Source organism: Takifugu rubripes, chromosome 22, assembly GCF_901000725.2.
Source record: "Takifugu rubripes chromosome 22, fTakRub1.2, whole genome shotgun sequence".
NCBI lineage: Eukaryota > Metazoa > Chordata > Actinopteri > Tetraodontiformes > Tetraodontidae > Takifugu > Takifugu rubripes.
Window position 1 is genome coordinate 12,594,096 of NC_042306.1, and position 25,710 is coordinate 12,619,805.

The 25,710-nt window shown below is 51.7% G+C and overlaps 4 protein-coding genes across 7 annotated transcripts in view; 3 read left to right on the forward strand and 1 right to left on the reverse strand.

The window, feature by feature from the left end:
* The first annotated feature begins 54 nt into the window (after positions 1-54).
* Positions 55-7,122, forward strand: LOC101066162 (phospholipid phosphatase 3-like). 3 transcript variants are annotated; one of them, XM_011616662.2, is made up of 6 exons: positions 55-365; positions 3,719-3,876; positions 5,794-6,074; positions 6,141-6,198; positions 6,279-6,455; positions 6,639-7,122. In XM_011616662.2, the coding sequence occupies exons 1-6, from the start codon at positions 224-226 to the stop codon at positions 6,765-6,767; spliced, it is 945 nt and encodes a 314-aa protein (XP_011614964.2). In that variant the 5' UTR covers positions 55-223; the 3' UTR covers positions 6,768-7,122. The 3 variants fall into 3 exon arrangements, with proteins under 3 accessions (XP_011614964.2, XP_003975884.2, XP_029686648.1); XM_003975835.3 differs by lacking the exon at positions 3,719-3,876 and adding an exon at positions 2,933-3,087 and having other exon boundaries at positions 6,639-6,781; XM_029830788.1 differs by lacking the exon at positions 3,719-3,876 and having other exon boundaries at positions 6,639-6,781.
* An 8,480-nt stretch (positions 7,123-15,602) lies between these two features.
* On the forward strand, positions 15,603-17,833 carry LOC105418159 (leucine rich adaptor protein 1-like). Its single transcript, XM_011616661.2, has 3 exons — positions 15,603-16,519; positions 17,029-17,204; positions 17,294-17,833. The coding sequence occupies exons 1-3, from the start codon at positions 16,148-16,150 to the stop codon at positions 17,754-17,756; spliced, it is 1,011 nt and encodes a 336-aa protein (XP_011614963.2). The 5' UTR covers positions 15,603-16,147; the 3' UTR covers positions 17,757-17,833.
* A 332-nt stretch (positions 17,834-18,165) lies between these two features.
* Positions 18,166-23,064, forward strand: pgap6 (post-glycosylphosphatidylinositol attachment to proteins 6). The gene is made up of 13 exons (XM_003975834.3): positions 18,166-18,345; positions 18,792-18,975; positions 19,062-19,263; positions 19,397-19,524; positions 19,598-19,860; positions 19,937-20,274; positions 20,353-20,449; positions 20,634-20,748; positions 20,824-20,966; positions 21,053-21,231; positions 21,341-21,487; positions 21,573-21,689; positions 21,790-23,064. Exons 1-13 carry the CDS (start codon positions 18,282-18,284, stop codon positions 22,105-22,107), a joined length of 2,295 nt encoding a protein of 764 aa, XP_003975883.2. The 5' UTR covers positions 18,166-18,281; the 3' UTR covers positions 22,108-23,064.
* Positions 23,065-23,899: 835 nt separating this feature from the next.
* rgs11 (regulator of G protein signaling 11) overlaps positions 23,900-25,710 on the reverse strand; it is a 5,374-nt gene continuing 3,563 nt past the window's right edge. For both annotated transcript variants that reach the window (XM_029830781.1, XM_029830780.1), the window contains exons 13-17: positions 25,103-25,218; positions 24,823-24,910; positions 24,609-24,747; positions 24,455-24,537; positions 23,900-24,374 (exon numbers count right to left, since the gene is read on the reverse strand). In XM_029830781.1, the coding sequence (XP_029686641.1) occupies positions 24,242-24,374; positions 24,455-24,537; positions 24,609-24,747; positions 24,823-24,910; positions 25,103-25,218 (559 nt within the window). In that variant the 3' untranslated portion in view covers positions 23,900-24,241. The remainder of the gene's footprint in view (positions 24,375-24,454; positions 24,538-24,608; positions 24,748-24,822; positions 24,911-25,102; positions 25,219-25,710) is intronic.

The window sequence follows — 25,710 nt, forward strand, 5'->3', positions numbered from 1 at the left end:
CCGCTGTGGGGAGGGAGGGGAGGGGCCGGAGGAGGGGCCTTCACGGGGCTCCCACTGGCCCCAACGGAACCGAGCGGAGGATGGACACAACTCGCGAGGCTGCAGGAGCGGGCGGTTACGCGCATGTTTCAGGAGGGTCTCGGGGATCAAGTAGATTCGCTCGCTCCACATTAAGTAGATCTCTTATTCCTCCCGCGCATCCGAACCACGCAAGGCGATTTAAATGCAACGCTGTCTGATTTATGAGAAAAGTATGGCAGCCGAGACGAGGAACGGCGGGATTTCTCACAACAACAACAACAACTGCAAGGACCACAGCAGGAGAAAGTTGCTGGTCGGGGTGGATCTCTTCTGTCTCTTCCTGGGTAAGAGAGTCCGGTCCGCTTTTCATGTCGGCACCGGAAATCTGCATCGACTCTGCGCGATAGGCAGACGTGATTCATCCCCCTCCGCCTTTAAATGAAATGTTTGTTTGTTTGTTTGTTTAAACTGCACCAGAACTGTTGTCCAGGCTGCAGCTTTAATTTGAAGCTGTTCTTACCTTTGACTTCCTCCCACCTGAGAGAATGTTTCACATTCCACACCAGTCGGAATTCTCTTGATCTCCACATCTGGTTGTGTGTGTGTGTGTAAGTGTGTGTGTGGTAATTAAGGGGATGTTGGTGAGAGTGTGTCCAGGTCCTGTAATGTCCAACAGCTGCAGACTGTGAGCCGAAGTTATGAGAGAGGCTTTGAACATTTGTCCCTTCAGCGGGCTTCGTGGCTTTGACCTTTTGACCCCTCGCAGATGTGTGTTTTATTCTTATTCCCGTCCGCGTCCTGTGACCGGCTGCTGACTGCAGGACCAAAGATCCACAGCCGCCTCCAGAAGAGCTGCGCTTGTCCGGTCTCGCCGCTCGTCTCCATGGAGGGTAAATCGCCGCCATGGTCGCCATGGTTGCGGTTTTCCCACAGAGCCGCTTGTCAACGAAGCAGCCGTGTTTTTTTCTCCTGCCTCCAGATGTGGTTGTAGGGAGGAAGTGGCGGGTCTGTCCTGGTAATCACTACTCCTCCATTCAAACGGGCTGATTGCAGTTCTAGTGTTCCTGCCTCCAAGGTTACACGGTCAGAACCCGCTCCGGTCGCCGGGACTCCTCTTTCCCAGCAGCACCGAGGCGGCTTTTCCAGGCGGAGCTTCCCTTTGGACCTGCAGCGTTCTCACGTGGCCACGGCATTAAGCGGCGGCAGGCGGCTCGGGGTTGTTCTGGTTAATCGCCTTTAATGTTTCTGCCCTCTCGCCCCAGTTCGGCCGCCAGGTCGGGTGACACGAGGCGGGTCGAGTGGGCGCCGCCGCCGCCGCCAAGAGCCGAGGCAACTTGATCCGTGTGTACAGCAGACACACAGAACTCCCCGCAGACGGAAAATGTGCGTCTGTTTATTTTAAATGGCAACACTCGGTGTTTTGGTGTGGGTTCCGTTCAGTGCGGGGGAGGGGGGGGGGGGTACACTTCTTCTAGTTTCCCCAACATGAGGGTTACACCAGTGGGCCCACCGGTGCTGAACTGGGGGTAAAGCAAACAGGCAGCAAATGAAAGCCTGATTCCCTCAGCGTCTGGAGTCGGGGAAGAATTCCAGGTTAGCGAGAGCCGGATTGGGCTGCCAGGCCAGCGGGTTAAGTTCCTGATGTGGACTTAATGCGATGGACACGCCGGTGTTGGTCCTGGTCCAGTTTATTAGAAGCCAAAATGGAGTCAAATCCCGACAGAGTTAAGGCGGAATTGTTTGTTTGGATGGAGCGCACCGGGAAAAGGTCCGATTTCTCCTGCAGAATCAGCGTTCCCACAGGTGAAGAGTCAGACTTTGGTTATTGTTGCGGGAACAGCTGGGATCAGACGAAGCTCCGTATATTTGTGCTCTTCCCTCATTTTGAGCCCCGTCTTCCTGCCCCCCCCCCACCTCCAGTCTCCCGACCCGACCGCGGCTCCATCCAGGTGTTTGTTTGGAGAGCCCGACTGAAATGAGACTTAATAACACGGATCCTGCTGAATGTGGAGGGACGGCCGAGGTTCTGGAGTTCCCATCAGTTCTGAAAGCTGAGCTCGACCCAGCTGGACCTTCAAAGGCCAAAGTCAGCTGTCTGTGTGTGTGTGTGTGTGTGTGTGTGTGTGTGTGTGTGTGAGGGGTTGAGAGCTCGTGTTGACATTTGGTTTGAGGCGTCACACCCCGGCCCCTCGCCGGCTGTCGCGCCTTCGGCGGGCCTGACCTCTGACCTTCGGCACCCGGGCGCTTTTTAGAGAGTGCTGATGTTTGTTTTCTTTTCAAGTTCAGACCTCAGGAATGACTCGGGGTGCGACTTGAGAGCGTGAGCGTCGGTTGAACGCCGCTTTGAAGCGATTTAAGAGAGTGCTTTTTTAGGTCTGTCAGAGATTTGAGGCCTCTCTCGGGTGATTTGTCGTCATCATCATCATCATCATCATCGTCGGTAAATGGGGGGAATAGCCTTTCTGGTGCGGGCGCTAGCTACGCGCACTCCCTGTTTGTCAGGAGATAAACAAGATCGCTCCGTTATAACACAGTAAATTGAGCAGAAGCCCCCCCAAAGGCATCCTTGAGTGTTTTTAAAAGCTTCAGCAGGGGCAACAAAAGCTCCCCTCCCGTGTTTATTTTCTTCCCCCTCGCTGGATAGCAGCCGAACTCTCCGCTAACATGACACATCCAGGCCTTTTAGCGCCGTCTCCGTCTCCTCTGTTGATGTTTCTCAGCACATATTGTTTCCTTGTTTGCTCCTGATATCCGTTTTTTTGGGAGATGCGGAGCAGGAACGCACGTCTCCCGGGAGCCTCCCGGCTGTTTGTGCGCCTGTCTCCAATCTCCTTCTGTGCTTTGTGATCTGCGTTTGTGTGTTGGTTTGAACCTTCGTCTGACTCCTGCTCGTCTGTGTCCAACCATACAGTGGTGCTCGTTGCCGTGTTTTTGCACAAGTTTCCCCTGCCGCCACACCAGAGAGGATTCTTCTGCAATGACAACAGCATCAAGCTGACCTATAAGAGCAGCACGGTGTCCAACACGGCGCTCACGGCCGTGGGCATCGCCGTGCCCGTGGTCTCCGTAAGTCCCGCCGCGGTACGGCGAGAGGAGAGGGAGGAGCGCGACGGGATCGGCACGGTTCTTCCAGTGGTTGGCTGGTGACGCCTCTGAAGACGTGATTGTTTTGACAGTCTGTGACTCAGACATGGCGCTTTAGCCTGTTGCAGCTCGTTAGCTTTCAAGGTTTCGTGCTGTGTGGTGCTGCCAGCCGTTTTCCAAAGCCTGGCTCCGGTATAACGAGCTAACTCCTGAGACGCAGCTGGTGGAGCCGGAGTAACGATAGAAACTCAGAAGTTTTTGGGTTCCTCCTGCCTCCAACGGGCCGCATCAGTCGTTGGAAAATTAGCGCAAACCAGCCGTGTCCGCGAGGGAGACTCAAACATGGAAACTGGCTCTAATTTGGAAAGCAGACTTAAAACGAAGCAAAGTCCGGCTGATAAAGCCCAAATGATCCCGGGGAACCCGTGAACTGGTCACAGGAAACAGCCACTGGATTGATCGGGCCCGTCCGGCGCGCGCCCTCGTTGCTCCTGGCCTGTAGCCGCGGCCTCTGTGATGTGCCTGTCATTAACCAAGCACCTCCATCTCTGTCACCCTTCCCCACCCACCCTCCCCGCTTCCCTCTGTGCCGCTCACTGCTTCATCACACTAGCCGGCCTGCCTTTCCTGGTCATTGAAACCAGCGCGGTGCAGCCGTACCGTAGAGGGTTTTACTGCGACGATGAGTCCATCAAGTACCCGGCCAAAACTGGGGACACCATTAGCGACGGTGTGCTTAGCGCTGCTGGCATTCTTATAACCATCCTCTCTGTAAGTCGCTCATCCTCACGTTCCAATCACTAATGTCTTCATCACTTTGTCACTCCCCCCCCCCCCCCACATACACACACATACACACCGCAAATCAATGTTCCTGCACCACCACTGCTAATGCTAACAAGTATCAAAATTTGCTCCATCCTGATTTTACTGTGTATTCTAACATCCATGCTCATACCTGAGATAAGTGATTGACACTGAAAACACTGAGAAATAAACTTTGGCAGCAGTCTTGGAGGTAAGTTTCGCCGAGAGTGTCCATACAGATGTTTTGCCACCCGACTGGGGTCAACCACGAGGCTGCCCCTCAATTGATTGATTGCAATTACGGGTGATTAAGCGAGGCAACAGCAAGGTGACGGGTAAATGAGCATCTGTTTGTTTCTGTTCACCTGTAATTCAACTGGCAAATTCAGTCGACCTCTTGAATTTGAAAACTTCGGCGGCAATTTGGCGATCGGCTGGCTGCCCGGCTAAACGGCTAACGCTTCGGCGAACACTTAGCAGGCGCCTGCCAAGCAAAAAACAGCTACGCTGACTTTAGCCGCCTCCCGCGACCTTCAGAATTCCGAGGTTTCAGCGCCCCAGCTGGCCGCCCTCTCCGCCAGAGGTGCAGACTTCTTGACAGACTTGGGGCTGCAGGGGTTTTCCTGGTGAGAGCCACAGCTGTCTCCGTGTAATTATGGTTGACGCAATGGTTGTCGGGCCAAATACTGTAATTGTTGGGGTGGAATTGCGGCAAAGGCCCAAAACAAGAACACTTTGCCACACAACTCATTTTCCTTTTAAAAAACGTGACTTTACGATCCGCCGCCCCCCATCCCAAAGGCTTCTGGGTAGTCTTTATTTGGCCGTAGTAGTCTTTATTTGGCCGTAGCAGTTCACTGATTCCCTCACAAGGGGAACCAGATGTGCGTGTCCCCTCGTTCCCATGGAAGAGGCTGGACTCCATCATGCCGGCTCTAAAGGTCTGGATGGTGGTGAAATATCGGCTTGTGTAATCTCTCGACAGGCTTTCCCTCCACTGAGTGCCTTTTACCAGAAAGAGGCTTGTTTTCCTGCCCCCCCTTCCTTAGAAGAATGTCTGATGAAAGTGAGATTCTCACGTGAAAGCAGCCAGATGTGCCCGGTGAAACCGGAGTCGGTTTCAGAGCGCTGAAAAACAAACGTGCCCCCGACGTGCGCTCGGTGGAGTCTGGCCACCAAAATCAGACACGTCGCTTAGCTCAGCGTTTCTGCTGATCAGAACCAGCGGTGCCCCCCCACCTCCCAACCCGACTCCGCAGTCCTCCCAGCTCCCTGTTCTCCTCCTCCTACTGGTGTGTCCTCTCCTTGTCCAATCACTCCTTCCTGACCGCAAACTGTTTTTCATTTTCTTCTTGGTTCTCCCTGGAACTCCCCCACACTCACACTCTCGCTCCCTGTCCACGTTTTCATTTGCTGGGAGGCGGCGGAGGATGATCGGGGGGGGGGGGCTGTTTCTGAGCTCCACCAGCTGTTAGATGCTTTGTCCATCCACCCCACCCATTGGGAGGACATCCTGATCGAATCATTCAATATATGGAGCAGGACACCCTCCATAACAGTAGCCCTGTGATATAAGGGTGGCCACTAGAGGCGCTGCAGTGCAGGATTAAAGCACACCTGGAATGATGCCCCGCCCACAATACCCCACCCATGAATGATGCTCCGCCCACCTCAAGCTCAGTTGACTACCCAGAAGTTTGTCTCCAATATCACGTTAGCCAGACGAGGTCGCTGTTGCTATAGAAAATAAACAAATGTTTAAACGACAGAACAGCTCATTAATACGTAAACACAAGTAGCCACAAACAGACAAACCTCCCAGATCCTCAGTGTTCCCCATCTACTCTCAGAACCCTCACAGACCGACCCGTGTCCTTCCAGATCGTTGCCGGGGAGAGCTACAGGATCTACTTCCTGAACGAAGGTTCCAAGTCCTTCGTGGGGAACCCCTACATCTCCGCCCTCTACAAGCAGGTGGGCGTGTTCATCTTCGGCTGCGCCATCAGCCAGTCCTTCACCGACATCGCCAAAGTGTCGGTGGGCCGCATGCGCCCCCACTTCCTGGACGTGTGCAAACCGGACTTCTCCACCATCAACTGCTCTCTGGGCTACATCACTGACTACCACTGTCAGGGTCCGGAGAGCAAAGTCCAGGAGGCCAGGTGAGTCCAGCGCACGGACGCCGGCGTGTCACACACAGCCCAGGTTTAAGCTCTGCTCTCCCACAGGAAGTCGTTCTTCTCCGGGCACGCTTCCTTCTCCATGTACACCATGCTGTACCTGGTGGTGAGTGTCCTCCTCCTGTCTCCTCGCTCGCCTTCCTCTCCTCCCACTCCGCAGTAAACTCCGCCCCCCCTTCCTTCCAGTTTTACCTGCAGTCCCGCTTCACCTGGCACGGAGCGCGCCTGCTGCGCCCCCTGACCCAGTTCACGCTCATCATGATGTCGTTCTACACCGGCCTGTCCCGGGTCTCGGACCACAAGCACCATCCCACCGATGTCCTGGCTGGTTTCCTACAGGGAGCCTTGGTGGCCTACTGCATAGTGAGTGGATCCACTTCCTAACCCCTCTGCGATTCCGTTGGGCCCGGTAGGCTAACAGGTTTATCCGAATTTCCACGCCACGTGCAGCCGTGCGGTACCGGGGCAGGTGGACCGTCGGTCGGTCGATGATCTTCATAGATCCCCCGTGTTCCTCTGGTGTCTCAAATCCGTTCTATCCCACAGGTGTTCTTCGTGTCCGACCTGTTCAAGCCCAAAGGCCGACGGGCGACCCTGTTGCCGATCCCGGTGATGAAGGATCTGGTCCCGTCGGCGGACCTCAGAGATCGAGGGAGTCACCTCATCATGGCGTAGCAAAGACTGGACCCGACTGGACCGAAACCCACCATAAATCACTACGACAGCTGCTCCTCGGTACCGGACGGAGCGCGTTTGGACATCAAAGAGTTTTTGCTTTTATCTGAGACTTTCAGGTGTTACGATAGAAGGAGAGTTTTTATTTTTTGGGGGGGAGGTCGGAGCATTTTTGTGGTCCGAAGTCTGAAACTAAAGCAGGAAATGGAGGTCGTGCTGCTCTCCAGCCTTTGATTCCAGCATCCGGAGCCACGTCAGTATTCCAGCTCGGCATGACTAATACAAACAAGGATTTTTTTTATTCGTTTTTTAAAGATCCTTTTAATCTCACGCAGGCCGGCGTGTTTTTGTTTGGGTTTCTGCGGAAAAATAACGAGTATTTCTCTAGCGTGACTTCGACTCGGGACTGTTTTCCACCACTTGGACGACCTGAAGTGAAGCTTTTGAAAAGCTTCGTAAGAATTTTAGCTTTAAATGTGTTTGTCCTCCCAGCAACTCGCCTTTTCTCACAACGTGCACATAAGTTCCAGTGGGTGTGGAGGGCGGTGGGACCACGGGCCGCCTCCTGCTGGGCAGGACGGGCCCCCGCTGAGCCATTTAATAAGATGTCATATTTGCGGCGTCGCGTGTGTGTGTGTGTGTGTGTGTGTGTGTGTGTGTGTGTTTGTGTGTGTGTGTGTGTGTATGTGTGTTTGTGGTTTTCTTTGTGTGACGTCTCCGAGTTTCAGTGTTAATAGCTCACAAATGTGCCGAACAGGTACCCGCTCCGGCGGAACCCGAGACTGGAACGCTGCGGGAGCAAACGTGTCTTTATGCGCGCCACAGTTGCTAATAAGACTGTAGCTACGCAGGCGCGTGCACGTTTCAGGCACGTTGTTACTGCAGCATAGTCTAAAGAAAAGCTTTTGAAACTCCACAATAAGCCTAATGATGAGGCTCTGCTTTCTAATAGACTTATTACATTGTTATAAACGTTAATAACGATGCTAATGCGTTTGCATGAGTGTATAATCCGTTTAAAACCACTTTTTGAAAGCGCGGTTAGAGACGCTCTTTGAACGGACATTTAAGCTCATTTTTAATCACGACTGTGTCTGAACGCCGCGTCGTCGCCTCATGTAAAGTTGTCCTTTTTTATTGAAAACGCCCACTACGACTTTTTGTCGAAACCTGTGTAAAAATGTAAAAAAAACCCTGTTGACAGCTTGTGAATACGAGGTGTTTATCTATGAAACAACAAAGCTCTCCAGACAGACGGCTCCAGAACGTGCTAGAAAGAACGTCTTTCCGTGCTCTTGTAATGTGACATTTTGTCCAATGAAACTGTAAGACATGATTATCAGATGTCTTTAATAAAACGTAAAGTGGACGGCGGGCTTTTGTGATTATTTTACGCTTTTTCTTTTTGGACCATTAGTCTCTGCTGTGGTTTCAGGACCCGACTGCATGTGGAGACATCTGGGCGTGGGGCGGTGGGCTTATATGCTCGGCTTCCTGTTGGGAAATGGTGCGCATTCCAGTCTTTCACCCCGCTCCCCCATTGGCTCGGTGTAATAATATATTTGAGAAGTGCCAGAGTGGCTCCAGAAATACCTCCTCCAGGTTCAGCCGACTGAGCCGCCGCCCGTGCCACCGTGCCGTGGCCTCGTTCCTGGGCGGCCGTGTTCACGCGGTAAACGCCGGGCTACGTATTAGCCTTGATTAGCTTAAAAAACACTGTGCCAGTAGCTGTAGCGTCAATCCTAAAGCTCACAAATGTTTGAATCTTTACATAAAATGTGGTATTCCGACAGTCTTTTACGGTGAAGAACTTCCTCTAGTAACGTTTAAAATTTAAAATTTAAGTTTTGTTTTGTTGTATTTAACGAGTAGAAAATACCAAAGACGGCTTGATGATGTGTTTTTCCTGTTTTCGCCATGCTGCCACAGTTTTGAGGCAAGCCGGAATTCCTCTGCGCCAAAACAAACAGTGTGTTAGCGTTAACGCTAACAGGAAATTAGGCTAATCTGAAGTTTTAGCAGGCGAAGACTAAATATGAATTCCATCATGTTTTCAATCTCGTCAACTTTTCCCAATATAACTGAAACACACTGAGATTCATACCCTCTACACGATTCCATTATTATTATTATTTGAGAAGAATGAATAAGGCCAAAACACAAATTTTAGTTGTGTTTGTAACTCATTCCCTTCAAGCTATCAATTCAATTCCTAGATTTTAATCCCAGAAATGATGTTGCCAAGAAACGGAGCAGTGCCTCCAATCCATGCGTCTATTTCCTGTTCTTCCTAATCCGGATCACGGGGGTGCTGGAGTTTCTCTGGGGGTCACTGGGAGAGAGGCAGGAATACACCGCTGCTGGGTCACCGGCCCATCACATGACACACGTCATGGACGCGTATGGGAGGAAACAGGAGCAAACCCGGTCCAGAACCGGGAGAGCGTGCAAACACAGGACTCCAAACCAGATTATGTGGTTATGTGGCACCACCGTGCCGGCTGGAGTACCTTCAGTTCCATCTGTTTTTCCCTCGTTTGAATAATTAGCCACGGAATGTCGAATTCCTGCCACAGTGTTTGTGTTAGAAGCTTCACTGAAGCAGCACCGATGTGAGATTTCTCCCCCCGGACAAGCCCCGAGAGTCCAGCTCGGCCCGGACCAACATGCGAGGTGGTCACGTTTTCACCCGGAGCCGCTTCCCCCGAGATTCCAAGAGGCTTTCTTTTTGATCAGCACTGCTTAGCTTTGGAATAACGGAATCCTTTTCATGTGATTCCGTGTTCTCGCGCCGCCATTTAACCTCAGTTGTTTGTGACGCCATTAGCCTGTGAGATTTCCAGATCCTTTTCATGCCCTCTGTAGGGCAGTTGCGGTTGCTCTGAAGTGGCGACTGTTGTTGCGCTTGTTTATTACCCCCAGAACACGCGATTAAACGGCCATTCCTCTCCCACCGCAATGCTTGTCGGACACGGCTGTTATCGCTTTAATAGCTAAGCCGATTCTTCATCCTCACGCAAACCTTTAAGGGTTTTTCCCACCTCCTTTTGTCGCACCAGTGAGAGTCTAAACAAGAGGAAATATACGCGGGAATGTTTTTTGTGGGAAATAAATGTGCGAAATGGTGATTTTGCCTTCTGTGTTTACATGAACGGGCCACTAGGGGGCTCTGTAAACTATTATTTTTGTAAACTCTATTACATCTGAAAAGAGGCACAAATGTGAACCAGCAGGGGATGTTAGCCGGGGCAAAGTTTAGGTGGTGCTAAAATTGCCAAATTTACTAACTAATCTAGATGTTGAGCACCTACTGGTGGGAAAACTGAGCTCCCACATTATTGGTCGACTGTTTCCGGAATCCTGCCACTTGGCTCCAGCTGGATCGGAAGACGAATGTAGGTTTTTGTGTTTCACCTGCTTCCTTCCTCTTTAACTATAAGTGCCCAGACTTCTGCACGCCCCATTTGTCGTAATTACGCCCCATTTCCATGTTTGTTAGCGGCCGAAACTGTGAATTTTCAGCGTCGTTCATATACGGTAGTGATTTGTGGGTTTGAACTTTTCCTCCCTGGTAGTTCCTGCTGCTGCTTGGGCCCAACCAGGAAGTAGCACCTAAAATAGTTCCAACTAAAATAATTCCCGATTCAAGACAGACTGGAGAACTGGACCAAGAACAGGTCTGCTGGAAGTCCACGGGGCAATGCAGGATCAATCAAGTGAGCGGGAAGACCGGCGAAAATTCGGAGAAAGCTCTGACCCGGGCACCGCGTCCTCCCGGGGAAAGGTTGGCCCGCCTCCGTCAGTTTTGACGGCGTCTGACGCCTCGTGACATCATTGGCAGCTGCTGCTGAGGTCATTCGTCCTCTTCCCGAGGGATGGAGGGATGCTGACAGGAAGTGCGGCACACCCTCCCGATGCCCGGACTGATAAGTGACCTCGTTACGGCTCCGCCGGGAATGTTTTCCCAATCCCTCCTGGGAGACCTCGGCTCTCCAGCCGTGACGAGCACTTGAACTCCGAGAGCTTCTCTTCACGTGGCCCGAACCGCTTCCTTCAGGTGCGCGCGCCAATGCACGCCGCATCCCGTCGTTACCCAAGCCGGCTTTATCCGCTCCTCGCCGCTTTGCACGCCACGCACACAAACATCCCTGGTAGAATCCTCCCGGCTCGAGCGTTGGCCATCACAAGCCGTCTCCTGCCCAGAGGCCCTTGTTCTCTCGGACCGCTGGAGTTGCCGTCCTGCAGCTGCAACCAATTGTCTCCCTCCGTCTCTCCCTCCACGTCCTCCCTGGTGGACGAGAATGTAAACATCAGGACGGAGGCCAACAGTCTGGCACGCTTTCTTCCAGCTGATATGGATTCAGGGCAGCCTGATGTACACAAGCTGTGTGGACTTTTCAGCGTTTTGTTGATGGGTTAATGCCTTTCAGGAGGTTTTTCTTCCTCTTCTGTCCCAACATGTCGACTCAAATCCTTAAATTTCTTAAGCCTGTTAATACCAGAATGTTTGCTAGTTATTTTCCTGATGCAGGAGGAAGACCACTTGCGGAATATATTTGCTAACGCTAATGCTAATTCTTCAACGAGTCTTCTTTAAAGTCACAGATGCTGCAGGTCAGTGGCGCAAAGACACTGGGGTTGCTAATACACAACAGCGTGCAATTAATTATGCTAGCTGCAGCTCACGCTACATGATCCACCTGCACAACCATAAACCCCGATTAAGATTTACACTTCATTAATCAGATTTTCTAGAAGATACCAAATGATGCTGGCTTCCCTCCGGAGGCGCCTGAGCTTTAGCTTTAATGCTAAGTGTTTAAACGACTTTGGAGCGGTCACGTGCTTGGTTCTCGAGCCATGTGCCTCACAGTCTGAGGCTAACGTTGGCAGCCTGCAAAAACACGACAGGTATCCTCAACCGCCGAGGTGACGGCTCCTTTGTTGGTCATTAAACAAATCATCTGGATGTGTTAACAAGCTAAAAAAGATCATTGGAAACACTGCCACCAACATTTGACCATTATTTGTCACAGTTGGGGCTGGAGGTTTTGCTAGCTGGCTCTTTAAACTGTTTTGTGTTCTTCTTTATTTGTCGTCACCTCCCCAAAGCTTTCTAAAACCCCAAAACATCAACCCCGAACCCCTCAAACGGATTCCTTAGCCCCAAAATCCCAAGAGTGCCCCCCAATTTTTTTTCTTTCTCTGCCAAAGAATTTAAACAAATTACCTCCATATGTGTCCAAAAGAGCCTCACGGGAAGGAGGCCAAGAAGAATATACTGCTGACGGAACGCAAACACTGACTTCATCAAACTCGGTACTCTGATACTCTCCATACGCCCACCTGGCAACCGCCGCCATATGCTGACAGGCCCTTTATCTCCTCACGCCGCCTGGTGAGGGGGGGGGCAGGCCGGGGCAGCTCATGCCCTGCGCTATCGCACGCGTCTGCGTCTCTTTAGGGTTTTTGGCCGATGAGGCAGCAACGAAAAAACGATGAGAATGCGTCAATCAAGTGGGGTTTTACGCGTGTAGTCGAGGCGTAGGTGAGCCAGGAGGTGAGGAGGAGGAGGTGAGGCCTCCTCTGAAACAGGAGAAACAGCCAGACAGGGCAGAATAATGGGAGGGGGGGGGGGGATAAATCCACAGAGAGGAAAAGGGGGCACGACTTTCCCGTATGATTAACTTCCAGTCTCAGGTAGCGCGATGGTGCTCACTGAAGCCTGTGTTTCCTTTGGCGGGGCGCCAAAGCCTTTTGACCTTTTTCCCTTTTTTTTTGCCCCGATGTCGCTCACCAGCCGGTCGGTTGTGACCTTTCAGGCTGTGAACGCACGTCTCTGGAGGACGGCCGGCCGAGGACAGCTAGTTTTCACACCATGGCCGCTGTGTCCGTGGCGGCTGGAGGACGACTCTGAGGAACCTTCTCTCCATTTGATGCTACTTCCACAATTTCTTTCAAGATGCTACTGAACTAAAAACCTCCTTTATGTTGATTGGAGGCTCTAAATCCTCTTCTTGTGACCTGTGATGGACTGGTGACCTGTTCCCCCAGCTCCTCTGGTTGGGAATAAGATAGATTCTTCTTGTGACGGATGATTTTTTTTTCTAAATCCACTTGTGCTCTGGCTGTTTTCTGCACCTCTGTCCTCCCTCAGGTCTGACCTCTCACATGTGGAATGTTCGCCCAAGTGTGGGAGGACTCTGCTCCCATATCAGCAGCAGAGCTCCAGGTTGATCCAGAGGGGTCCTGTCAGTGATCCCCCGACACCCCCGACACCGCGAGGCGTAAACAGAGCGAGCGCCAGACAGAACCCTCGCCTCAGTCCTGGCTCCAGCCCGGCACAGCTCTCGGATTGCATGTTTCATTGTGTAAGATCCTCACAAACTAACTGGAAGTGATGCAGCTGTGCCATAAATGCCGATTTGGCGACAATTCTGGGAAGAGGAAAAACACAGGGATTGTGTTGGGATCCCAGTGAGCTGATCCAAACCCTAAATATGAAGAGCGTTCCCAAATCGGCTGGATAATTGTGAATGTGATTGTCATGGTGACATTTCTAATAAAAAGCAGCATCCAATCAGAGACGACATGGTCCCATATTACCTGAGTTAAATAACAGCTTCTTTTCATGCACCTTGTGAGAATTAGAGGAGTGGGATGGAGGTGCTACGCTAACCCCGCTAACTGGGGGCTATGGACTGATGCCTGCGACTTCTCCTGGGCTCTGGGAGGAAAATCCTATATAATGGCTCCACAATAACATTCCCTGGGGTTATTTATTCAGGAATGTTAATGTGCTTCGGATCTGCTGCTCCGGTGGGCTTTTCCTATCAAGCGACCGATCAGGAGCAGCCGGAGCTCCGTGGTGCCGCTGCCGTCTGTTAAAACCCCAAAGATGGACGCTCCAAGGGCCCTGCAGCCAGACTTAATGCCATATCTGCCCACAGAGTGCATCTCTGCTCATGCTCCACCTCAGGAAGACATTCCTTTGGCCGGGGGGGGGGTGATGCATTTCAAGCATCGCAGGACTTTCCGTGGAGTTCCTCCCAGACCTGCTCTTCATGCCTCGCTCTGAGTAATCGCGGCGCAATTACAGCACGTAAAAGGGGCCCCGAACATATGAGCTCCGTCACGTTCACGCTGGTTTAATCCCTCTAAATGGAAACAGACGCAACGAGCTGCGTGATCGTCGAGTTTCGTTCTGTAAACACATCAGTCGGGCCCCCGGAGGAATAAGGAGACCCATCAGGGCTTTAAACTGACCATTAGCCCTTTCTGAGAGGCGAGAGAGGAGATTAATGGCAGCGCCGCTCGTATCAGTTCAGCAGGTATGAAAACAACCTCCAGCTGTTGCGGCGCTTAGCTTAGCATGAATATCAACAGCATATTGAGCAGCTCCCCGACATCCCGTCGCTTCAAACTCAAACCTGCGACCCGAGGCGGCGTCGTGAGAGCTAACGTTTCGTGGGAAAGTGGGGTTCACGTGGGTGTCGGGCCTTGATTGTGCTGAGAGGCTCCGGGGGGCTTCGTTTCCTCGAACCCGGAGGATTTCCTGGTGCGGCGGCCTCAGTTGTGACGCTGTTGTTCTGACCCCTGCAGCATCTCACGCCCGTTCGCTCCAGGCCGCGAGGATGTTGACGTGTCCTGTCACCTCCGCCGTCGTGGTTCCACCAGATGAAATGGCGCACATTGTGTCCGCGGGTCGCCGTAAATCAGGCTCTTATCTCCTGGCCCGTCGCCGACATCCAGTTTGACTGACTGCTGACGTGAGTTTATCGCTTCCCTGGAGCTGGGGGTGAGAGGCCCTCACTGGTGGTGGGGGGGCAGAATCCCCCCTCTGGGTCAGATTTTATGGCTCATGCGAAGCTGACCTGGAATCCCGGGGGGGTGCTTGAAAATCCGGCTCACGCTAGGGTACAGTTTTACAGCCTCCTCCCTGGGGGGCTGCAGTAACCTGATTTTTTATTTCGCCCACTCGTCATTTCAACCCACCTGCTTCTTTATTTCGCCTCCATGAAATCACAGGGGCTGGATGACGAATCTGCTCCCGTCTGATGTCATTGGGGAACCTGATGGCAGCGGGGGGGGGGGGGGGGGGTCAGGGGTTTATTAATTGCAGAGATAAAATTACAGAAAACATATTTGTTTTAGTGATTCTTGTGTAATGAGATGACCTCAGTCTGTTGACTCAGGCTCGGTTTCAGGTCCGTTCCGGGATTGACAGAACCTGACACACGCTCACAGAGAAAACAGATTAAGTGAGTGTGTGTTCCGAGGGGGCGGGGGGGCAGGAATCAGGCTGGTTCAGTCCCTTAAAATACCGTCTAACTAGTGCTGCAGCAGGCTGAGCTGCTGCTGCCACCTGCAGCCCGCCATTTATATCTCCTAAGAATATTTTAGCTTTTTTTTAATCCTCTCCCTTTTCCCCGACATTTAATTCCAGATTTATGCTCTTATATGTGGTCATTTAACCTCTCACCCGAATATTTAAAGACCTGTGAACGCGCTAATAGAGTGCTGCAGATTCGATGCGGCAAGATAAGAAATAATTCGATTAAATGAACGTGAGCGACGCGTCTGTCCTTTTTAGGTGGGGAGTAAAACTACAACTATAATTTGGCAGTCCCTGCGTTGCCATAGGGACGCTGTGAGGAATTGTGTCCATGTGGTCCCTGAATCTTCCTCTTGGAGGACGAGCTCTCTTTTTTCCATTTTCCTCATTTAAGCGTGTAAATAATTGCTTTAAATGCGCAGCCTCGTGTTTGTCTCCCTCTAGCGGTCGGTGGTGGTAAACACAACAGACAAGAAAAACCCAAACACCCGCTTCGGCGTTCGGGTAAAATCGATTTAATATTCTGTGACCGATTCCCACGACAGCTGCCCCGATTTTATGATTGAAAATAAATGATCTATTTACGTTTGTGCCTCCTGTCGCGCTGGAAGATTTCTGTGTCAGAAAAGTGGGCCGGAAAGCCCCAATTAGCCCCAATTGCGCTGTATTTTCAACACTATTATTCGATTTAAAGTGAATTATTCCATTTCAGTGTAACTGAACCACCAGAAGCAATTCAGAAATAAGTGAGAAAAGAGTTTTCCAAGCAATATAGAATAGCATTTTATGAATATCCATTATCTGTCATGGCGTTGCGCAGCCGCTCGGCGCACGCAGGTGCAAACTCCCCGCGTGCGGCCGCTGGAGGGGGACACCCACTATTGTCTGCTGGCTACACAAAGTGCATTTTAGCTTCTCCCATCACGCTGCATACCAGGAATGCCTGTGCAGTGTCTGTGGTGACAGCAGTCAGCAGGCAGGCTCAGACTTCCAGCGCTTTCAGGGCTCGCTGCGCGCCCCGGTGCCAGGTTTGTTCCTCCTGGTCATGGTTGGTTGGAGAGCCTTCGGGAACACAGCGCCGGGACGTCCGAGAAGCGTGGAGGATCTGTGGGGGTTCGGGTTTCCCACCCAGGCAGGGGGGGTTGTTGAGCTCATCATAGCGAAAGTTGGAAAGGCGACGCGGTTTGACGCACAGGAGATAAGCCATATCATGGACGAGGAGGTCGTCAACGATTCGTTCCCGTATTTGAAAGAACTGGAGAATAAAATAGGCAGGAAAATGCCTGAAAGTCTTCTGGTGTGGACGAGGGATGCGGCGGAGTGTGAAGACTTCGGGAGGTCCGGTGAGGGGAGCGAGCTCAGCTCCGGTCTCGGCGACAGCTTCTCGGAGAGAATCAGCACCCTGAAACAGGAGATGGTAAATGTTCCTCCTGGCTTCTACACAAGCGCGGACTTTGCTCTGTGGCAATCGCCTGTCTTCCTGCAACTTTTAGGAATTGGAACAACTTGCACAACTCGTTTTCACCATCACACCTGTGTTTATTCTGAGAACGCGCTTCCTCGGTGCACAAATGTCCACCTGCTCATTATCATGTCATGACAGATTCCTAACCCTCCACCCTCACCTGGCATTTCCCCTTTTCACCTGTTCCAGCTAAAAACAGGATTCCTCTCTTCAATTTCTGCCATTTTGAGATGTCTTCTCTGGGAATTCCGTTTTATGATCATTTTACCAAGCTCCATGGTTCCTTATTGCATCGTATTTTAATTAATAACATCAAAAAAGGGAAGCTTGTTTGGATTTGGTAGGTCGTACACGGTTCTGCTTTCATTCTCAATATCAGGAACTTAAATGATCAGGATTATCAGGAACAATTATCAGGAACTTCAGCTCCTTCTGCTCACCTGACTGCAATGTTCATGCAGATCTGGTTGCGTTCTGCTGACGTGAGGATTCTCCAGCAGCTGGTGGCCGTGCACGAGGGCATCGAAGCCATGCGCTGGCTGATGGAGGAGCGGGACGCCCTGGTGAGTCGCAGCAGCAGCTTGACAGGCAGCCTGAGCAGCGTGGTGGGACACGGACCCCCGACGTCCCCCTTCAGGTAGGCCACAGCCTCCCCTTGGGGTTTAATATTCAAACTTGTGAAGTTGCCCCCAGATCTCTTGTCTGACCTCTACTCTTGCCCCGCAGAGAGGATCTGAGTCACAATCCGGGTCTGACCGATGAGGATTCAAGAGATTTCCAACTACCGACTGACAGTGTTGACTCAAACTTTGCCACACAATCTGAAGCGAGACCTCATCACCTCGTCACTCCCAGCAGCGCATCATCAGGCCCTGCCAACTGTTCCTTCAGTGACACCTTCCCCCAGTCAGAGCCGGCGTACTCAAACCACACTCCATTACGTGGCATCCGTTCCGGTGGCGATACCATCAAAAGAGCTCTACTCAGATCGAGCAGAAGAAGGGCGGAGCTGAACGTAGACAATGTGTTTTCCCTCCATAAACCGCCAGACGAGATGAAGAGGGACGAGGAATCTCAGGACAGCACCACAACAAACTCTGACACACTGGAAATGAATGAGGCAGTTCTGCTCGGCTATGATGCTCAGTGGTGCTGGGTCGAGTCACAAGATGACGTGACGTTTCTATGAGCACTTTTTAACATAACATTTGGTCTACAGCAACTGCCTTCAGTGACTAACTGCCAGCAATAAATTTGATTTTTTTAAAGCTGTCTTGATCATTCTTGAAGTTAAATGTGTCTGCCTTCACTAATCATCATGCCAATGTTTTGGGGTTAAAAGGTATGATTTTAAAAAACAGTATCATGATGCCTTTAAGGAGCGTGTGTAAAATAACCCAGTCAGGTCATATTGTTATTACCTCAAATACAATTAACAGGTTTAATAGTCATATTGCTTTTATCAGCCTTATTCTCACATACATAATCTCTAAAAATCAACAGTGGGTATATGTTTTATTCGTATATTAATAAAACAACCGCATATTTGAGCAAGATAACTGTTTTCCGATAGAAAAACGCACCACCGGGCTGCCTTTTTGACGTCACCTAGAGAAACCAGGAAGTGGCCGGCAGGTATACAGTGTTATTTTGCTCTGGTATTTTTTTGTGTTACGTTACGGCGTCTACAGAGTGATGTAATGTTGCGGGAAACATGGGACTTTGCTTTCTCCCTGGTCTCCTTTTCGTCGTCCTGACGGTCCCGGCATCCGGAGACGGTAAGTATTTTGTTTTTTTAGTTAAAGGACGGAATCTGAAGTAGCCGGTTAGCCTGTTTGCAAGCTAACTTCCGTGACTTTCTATTTACCTCATGCTAGCGACCTTGCGCAGCCTTAACTGTGTTTATAGTCTTCTTTAATGTTTGCGTGCCAAGCGAGAGCAACAATAAACCCCATTTTTGCTACTAGCTTGATTGTAATAAAGCATGTTGATCCTATCCAGATATATAAAAATAGTGAAAACCACAACCCCTGGTGTCCATTAAACGCTAATTCTTTTCCCATTTTTTTTATTATTGTTTTTTCTAAACTCTCCAGGATTCATTTATGGTTTGATTTTAAAATTGGCGCAAGCTCTACATTAAAACATTTTGGAATCGTTTTGTTATTTATATATATAACTTGCTTTGTGCCCTCAATGACATTCAGTCTGAAATGCTCCCCAGATGGATCGCTGACGTTTGTGTCGGAGCTGTCGTCCAAACCGGCCCAGAAGTTGTCAAAGTACGGCTGGTACGGCAACGTGAGGCTCCAGAGGTTTCACATCCCCGAGGAAACCGCCATCGCGCGTTGGCTCTTCTCCGTCACCAAGGGCCACAACTTCTACTGTGGCCAGCGCAACGTCACCATGTGAGACGCCAGCGCTGGAGCCATTTAGTCTTCTGTCTCCTGCAGCATCTTTCACCTCTTACAAGTTAATTTCTCTCTTTTGCCAGCCACATTCGATGGGGTGCCCCTCCAGTTATCAACCCGGCGGGATCGTCGTTTCCGAATGAGACTCTGTGGAGCCCCGGTCTGTCTCTGTCCCTCCCAGTGACATCACAGAGCTCCACCACCTTCAACCTCTCCAATCCAGCTGCTGGCGACTGGTTCGTCGCTGCTCACTTACCTGTAGATGATGGACGCATAGAACAGAAGGTGTGTGTGTGTAGCAGCACGGCACGCTGCCTGAACCAGTTCTACCGGTTCTTTTATTGTGCTGTCATTATTCTCTTTCTCCTACAACAAAGATTGTGTTATTAATAAAGTGGAGCTGTTTGCTTGTTGTTAGGGCTTCCTGTCCTGCTCCTACTTCTTCCAGCCTCAGTTAACAGTCAGAAGAGCAGTGGATACGCCGATTCTGCAGCAGGGTCAGTTCCTCCAACAGACCGCTGCTCCCGACCAACCCGCACGCCTCAAGTAAAAAGTGTTCTATTCCCTTTGTTCTGCATCTTCCAAGCATATGTCGGCTTAATCCACGCGTCTCTTTAAGGGTGTATGTTCCAGATTTTGCCTCCTCTCTGTCCATCTCTGTGGCCGACTGCTCAGGGGACGGAATAGAAGGTGGAAACTGTCCGCTGGTCCTCGGGATCGGCTCCGTCTCCCTGCAGCATGGCCCGGTGACGGTCAACTGCTCGGGGACCACCTGCTCTGCAGCGCTCTCTAACCCGCCCTGGGACACCTGGTTAAGAGTTGACATCGGGAGCGGCCGTGACAATGGTTCCGTCACCTTCACGGTTGTCTCAAACTACACCGGTGAGCACGCCAAACCAAACCCGGAGACGCCGCACACGAGGCGCCAGAATCTCTGACTGCATCTGTCTGTCTTCAGTGGGCTGCAAGCCAACAAGCGTGGGCCTCGCCGCAGACGACGACCTCAGCAAGCTCCGCGGCAACATCCGCCAGGCCGACCGGAGCTCAGCGGCCAACGCCTCTCGGGTCGAAGGCCCGGCGGCCTCCGGCAACGACTCGGCGACGCCGCTGTTGGCCTCGGCGTGCGTGTGGAACATCCCCGTGCTGCAGGAGGAGCTGGATGTTCTGTCACTCCGGTTCACCCCCGTCAACGGGCCCAACGTCAGCGTCACGCACACGCACGCCACACTACTCAGCTACCCACTCAACGCACAGACCGCCGGCGGCACTCTCAACGTCCAGCTGACTCTAAACACTGTGAGCACCACGAGTACTGGAACAGGACGGGGGGATTTGTGCTGTTCTTTAGCCTTGTGTGTTCGTGTGTGTCTCCAGACTAATATAGCTCTGGAGAACAGCAGCAGTGTGGTGGCCTGTCTGTCTCCGGGGGCTCCAGTCCTCCAGCTCAACCAGTCTCAGCCTTGTCGCACAGGTATTACTGTTAGCAGCAAGCATTAAATCACACTGACTTGGAGGCATCTGGGCCTTGAGGAGCTTCTTTGGGCTAATAAATCAGCTAATATCAAAATGAGAAATCTCAGCACATAGAGATCTGAGCAGAGATCCTTGATGCGCCTTTATTACTAATCTCTGTGTGTGTGTGTGTGTGTGTGTAGCTTTGTCTGAAGGGTTTGGCCTGCAGGTGAATGGCAGCATTCCTAAAGCTGTCGTCAGACTGCCTTTCCCTCCAACAACCACCTGGTACCTCACGCTGCAGCTCCTCTGCGCCAGGTAAGGTGACGAGACCTCGGTCATTGGAAGTGTTGAGCGATGGCACGAAACGCCACTGATGCCTCGTCCCTGCAGCGGCGGCTGTGGGAACGCGTCGTTGGTGTCGGTGGTGCCGGAGGTGTTGGTCAGCGCCTGTGTGGAGGACTGTGGGACGTATGGAGAGTGTAGACTACTGAGGTCCTACAGCTACCTCTATGCTGCCTGTGTCTGCAAGGCTGGTAGGACCCACTCAGGATATCAGCTGTGTGTGTGTGTGTGTCCTCTGTGTGACTCTTTTTTTATATTATGGGCTGTTTGCCTGCAGGGTGGAGCGGCTGGGGATGCACAGACGATACGACGGCTCAGTCGTTCGGACGCCAGTTGGCGGCGGCGCTGCTGCTGACGCTCAGTAACCTTTCCTTCCTGCCCGCCATCGTGGTGGCCATCGCGCGCTGTTACATCACCGAGGCGTCCGTCTACGTCTTCACAATGTTCTTCTCCACGGTAACTGACACGGTCCAGTCAGGTGACCAGCCGGAGGTCTGGGCCTCATTGTGTCTCTTTCCTGGATCCCGGGACTCATTTTTTCCCCTCTGACTTCCTGTTTTGATAGTTCTACCATGCGTGTGATCAGCCAGGCGTCACGGTCATGTGCATAATGGACTACGACGCGCTCCAGTACTGTGACTTCCTGGGCTCGGTCTGCTCCATCTGGGTCACCATCCTCTGCATGGCTCGCATCAAGGACACGTTCAAATACGTAAGGCCTCAGGCGTAGTTTCTGTGTCTGTAAAGACTCCCGCGGGCCTGACCCAGGATCAGTGATGAATGTCTGATGGGTGCAGACGCTGTTCATACTGGGGACTCTGCTGATCGCCATGTCAATGCAGCTGGACCGCAAAGGCCTGTGGAACCTGCTGGGGCCCATCATCTGTGCCATTCTGATCATGGTGGCTGCCTGGGTGAGTTTGGGCCACTTCCTGGTTCCGTGTCCTCGGACACTTTGTTTGCGGAGGCTTTTTTTTTTTTTTCCTTCTAATTTGGGATCTCACATTTCGGCAGGTGTACCGAGGGGTGCAGCGGCGACGCTGCTACCCGCCGTCATGGAAACGCTGGGTGTTTTACCTGATCCCCGGCGCCGCCTGCGCCCTGATCGGGGTCTGCCTGTACATCTTCGCCGGGACCGAGGACAACTACTACTACACCCACTCGCTGTGGCACATCCTGGTGGCCAGCTGCGTGGTCTTCCTGCTGCCCCCCAAGGAGAAGAACCGGGAGGCTCTAGGATGGAGCAGAGGCTGGAGCTGGAGCTGGAGACCCCGGGTTTGTGGGTACACGCTCTGCGAGAGCGGCAAGGATGAGCTCTGCACTGTCACGTAGGCGGTGGAAGGATACCGATGCAGCACTGCCACACATCCATGTGAGGTGAAGACGCATATGCAAAGACAAGATGTGACGCGTCCGTTCCGGGTTCTGTAACCTCAAATGCAGAATTCTCGCCCTAACCTTCTCATTTACGGAGCTCGGTTCTGTACCACAAACACTGTCCAAATCAAACTGCTGAAACCTCCGAGGTGGCCTAGACCACCAGCTCAGGTGTGAGCGTCGGCTAGCACGGCACCTGACCTTTGACCTCACCACCAGACGTTCATGTTGACTCGCGTATTTAATCTACTCGTTCGTAATTGGTGTATTTAATTTATTATCCTTGACCTGCCAGGTAGTTTATACTGTACAAGCTCAGTTTTCCCCGTCAGCGGAGGACAGAAATCACTTCGGAACGCTCATCCGCACATTGTTCTGGCCTCCTGCGCTTTCATGGTCCATTTCAGCTGCGATTCAGGGGATTTCCAGTTTATGGATCATGTTGCAGCACCAGAACCTGACAGAAACTCCAACCCTGCTATAGATGATGGTAGCCTTCACTCCGAAGCACTTTTTTCTAATGACCGAACACTAATCCCACTCTATAATGCACATGTGTGTAGCTTATGAATGTAGACTGAGTCCAGTGCCTCCCCCGTTCCCTCTGAGTGTGTGTCTGCGTGTGTGTGTTCACATTTTGCACTAGCGAAGCTACGGAACCATTTCCAAGAGAACTATTATGGTCTGCGTTGGTCATTGTTACCTGTGTGGTTTCTGTAACAGCTCTGCCTTTATTTTACTGTCTTTCCTTTGGGTTTTTTCCGGGTGTCTATAATGTTTTGTTTGAACTGTCGCATCCACTGCTTAATGATTAAGGAAGATGATCGATGCACTGACAGCCCCCAAAAATCAGGAGACAAAAATCAGCATCAATCTGAAGAATAAATCTGAAGAATAAATCAGATATACAGAGAAATGGTTTGTTTGTGTTTTGCGTCTGGTCACATGTTGCCGGGGCAGATTATGATAATCCCCACTAACATGGCACAAGTGCTTCTGTGAATCCTGAAAAGCACGTCCTTACGTGCACGTGTGAGCGTGAATACGGCTTCTCCTCCATTAGTGAATTCGATGGCCGGGCCGCTGCGGATTATAATGTCGGGCTAAAACGCTCCACTTTTCCTGACAGACTAGAGAATCCACCCTTGTCCTCCTAATGATTCTGCATCCACCATTTGTCCCGCTGCACCAGACATCCAACATAGGTCATAGGTGTCTGGACATCGGTGCTCTCGCACCAGCAACCCTGACTGTACTTTTAAACATTAGCCTACGATGGAAAAGAGCCTCATAAACTTTACTATATTTACAGCCTTATTCCTCACCCAGAGGTGACTGGATGAATAAATGGATAAAGGTGTTTTGTCTTAGAAGTTTTTGCTGTATTTAAAGTGTTTACCTGTGATTTCCTAGCACGTCTCTGGGTGGCCACCAGGGGGCGCCATAAGATCTCCGTGGTCTCGTCTTCCTCACCGCTTTGTCCCTTTCTTGGTCACGGGGAGGGGGGCACATATGGGTGTAGGCAGGAGTCAACGCAGGGCTCTGAGCATTTGTGGGTTTGGTGCCTTGCTCAAGAGCACCTCGGCAGTGCTCTGAAGTTGTCCTGGCACCTTCCCTCAGTACCAGAACACCTTTGATGTTTTGTCCTCACTGGAACGCATGATCTCCATGGCATGTTTGGATATTAAAATAAATGAAAAAGCTAAAAATAAAAGCAGAAAAGGCTAAAAATAGAGACATGGCTGCAGATCAGAGAGCGACTGATCCCGTCGGGGCTCTTTTATTGGGATGAAAACATGGAGCAGATTTAACCACGCGAAGCTCTGCAGTAACAGACGAGGAACCGAGACGTGGCGACTAAACATGCCAACCGTTGTATTGCGAGATTAATAACGGTGAGAGAAGAGGAAGGACTGTAGCAACAGGAAGCTTCTGCAACAACAGAAACGGTGCGACTGGAAAGTTCATCCTCTGGTGCTCTGGGACTAAGGTGCTGCTGCTGGGGCGTGCTGTAACACGCTCCAGCATTTAAACTAAGGACCGGGGTTTGGGAGGAGGACAGGCTGGTGGGTGCCGTCTGGTCCTGGGTCTAAAGGGCGGTTGCAGCGTTGCCGCTTCCCTGCCCGGCTCTCTTGGCCTGTCCGTCCTGCTCCGCCATCCGGGCCGATGCCTGCGCGGGGGAGGGGCTGGCGTGCCGCTGGCGTCTCATGAAGGGGAAGACGCTGGAAAAAAAAACCCCAAGCAGTGCAACCCCTGAAATAGACGTCCGCTAAAAATGAGCAGCACCAGGGATTCGCGCTACCTTTTCTTGGTCTCCTGGGGGACGACGGCTCTGGCCAGCATGTTCTTGTAGAGCTCAGACTTGAGGTATCGTGGGTACGAGTCCTGGAAAAAGCACAGGAGGCTTCACGTTTAGAACGGAGAACGGAACGCCTGATACCTTCTGACGTTCAGACCTTCTTCATGAGGAAGTAGATGTGCAGCTGCGCGTCGTCCATGACGAAGCGGTGCGGGTGTCTGATGCCCTCCAGAGTTTTATCCATGGTTTTGCTGTCGATGTTGACCCAGCGCGCGGCTCCGGGGGCCAGGAAGTTCCTGAATCACACAGAAGGGACGGACGGTCACGGAGGGGGGGCGCGTCCCCGCTGCCGCGAGGCCGTCGGCACTTACGTGTAGATCTCTTCCACCTTCTCGATGATCTTGGAGCTTTCTCCGTGTCTCACGTCCTCACAGGCCTGCCAGAAACACAGGTTCTCCGCTTGGGGAGACACAAGGAGAACAAGAACGTCGGAAAGAGTGAGCGAGCAGCTCTGCCCTCTGTGGAACGCCGGTGACATCTAATCATCACGGTTGGATACATCTCTATTATAGGTCTGCTGTTCATTATCAACTCTTTCCACCCTCTCTGCTAACACACACACACACACACACACACGTCGTGCTTCCTTACCACTAAACTCTTTCTCCAGGTAGGTCATGAACTCACGCCTCCCCATGAAGTCATTGAGAAGCTCCATGAAACTGAAGCTCCAACGCTCCACCCGCAGCCGCGTCGGGACAGGAACTCTGCCCACACACACACACACACACACACACGTAAATGATGATTTACATACACACTACACAGCTCGGGGTGATGGTAGTCTTATGGGGACTGGGCTGAGAAGCAGAGGGTTCCTGGTTCAAGCTCCGGTGTGGACAAAGCATGGAAACAATATATGGAAGGTTCCTTGAGCAAGGTACCCAACCCACAGACGCTCACAGTGGGTGGACCCTGCCTTCGCCCATTGTGTACCCTCCCGTTACCCCGAAAGGGCAAAAGAGGTTAAGAAGACAAGACTAGTTGTGTTGGGGGGGGGTTCTTGTACGTTCTACATATTGTGTGTAAAATATAGATTCTACTAGCAAAGTGAAGACACTTCAGCCGGTCCTCACGTCTTAAAAGGGCTGTTGGGGGGCCTAGACTTTTGACATTTTAGCACTGGGGTTGGGGCCAGGGTCAAAGTCCTCACAAACACAGGGATGTGAGGATGTGTGTGTGTGTGTGTGTGTGTGTGT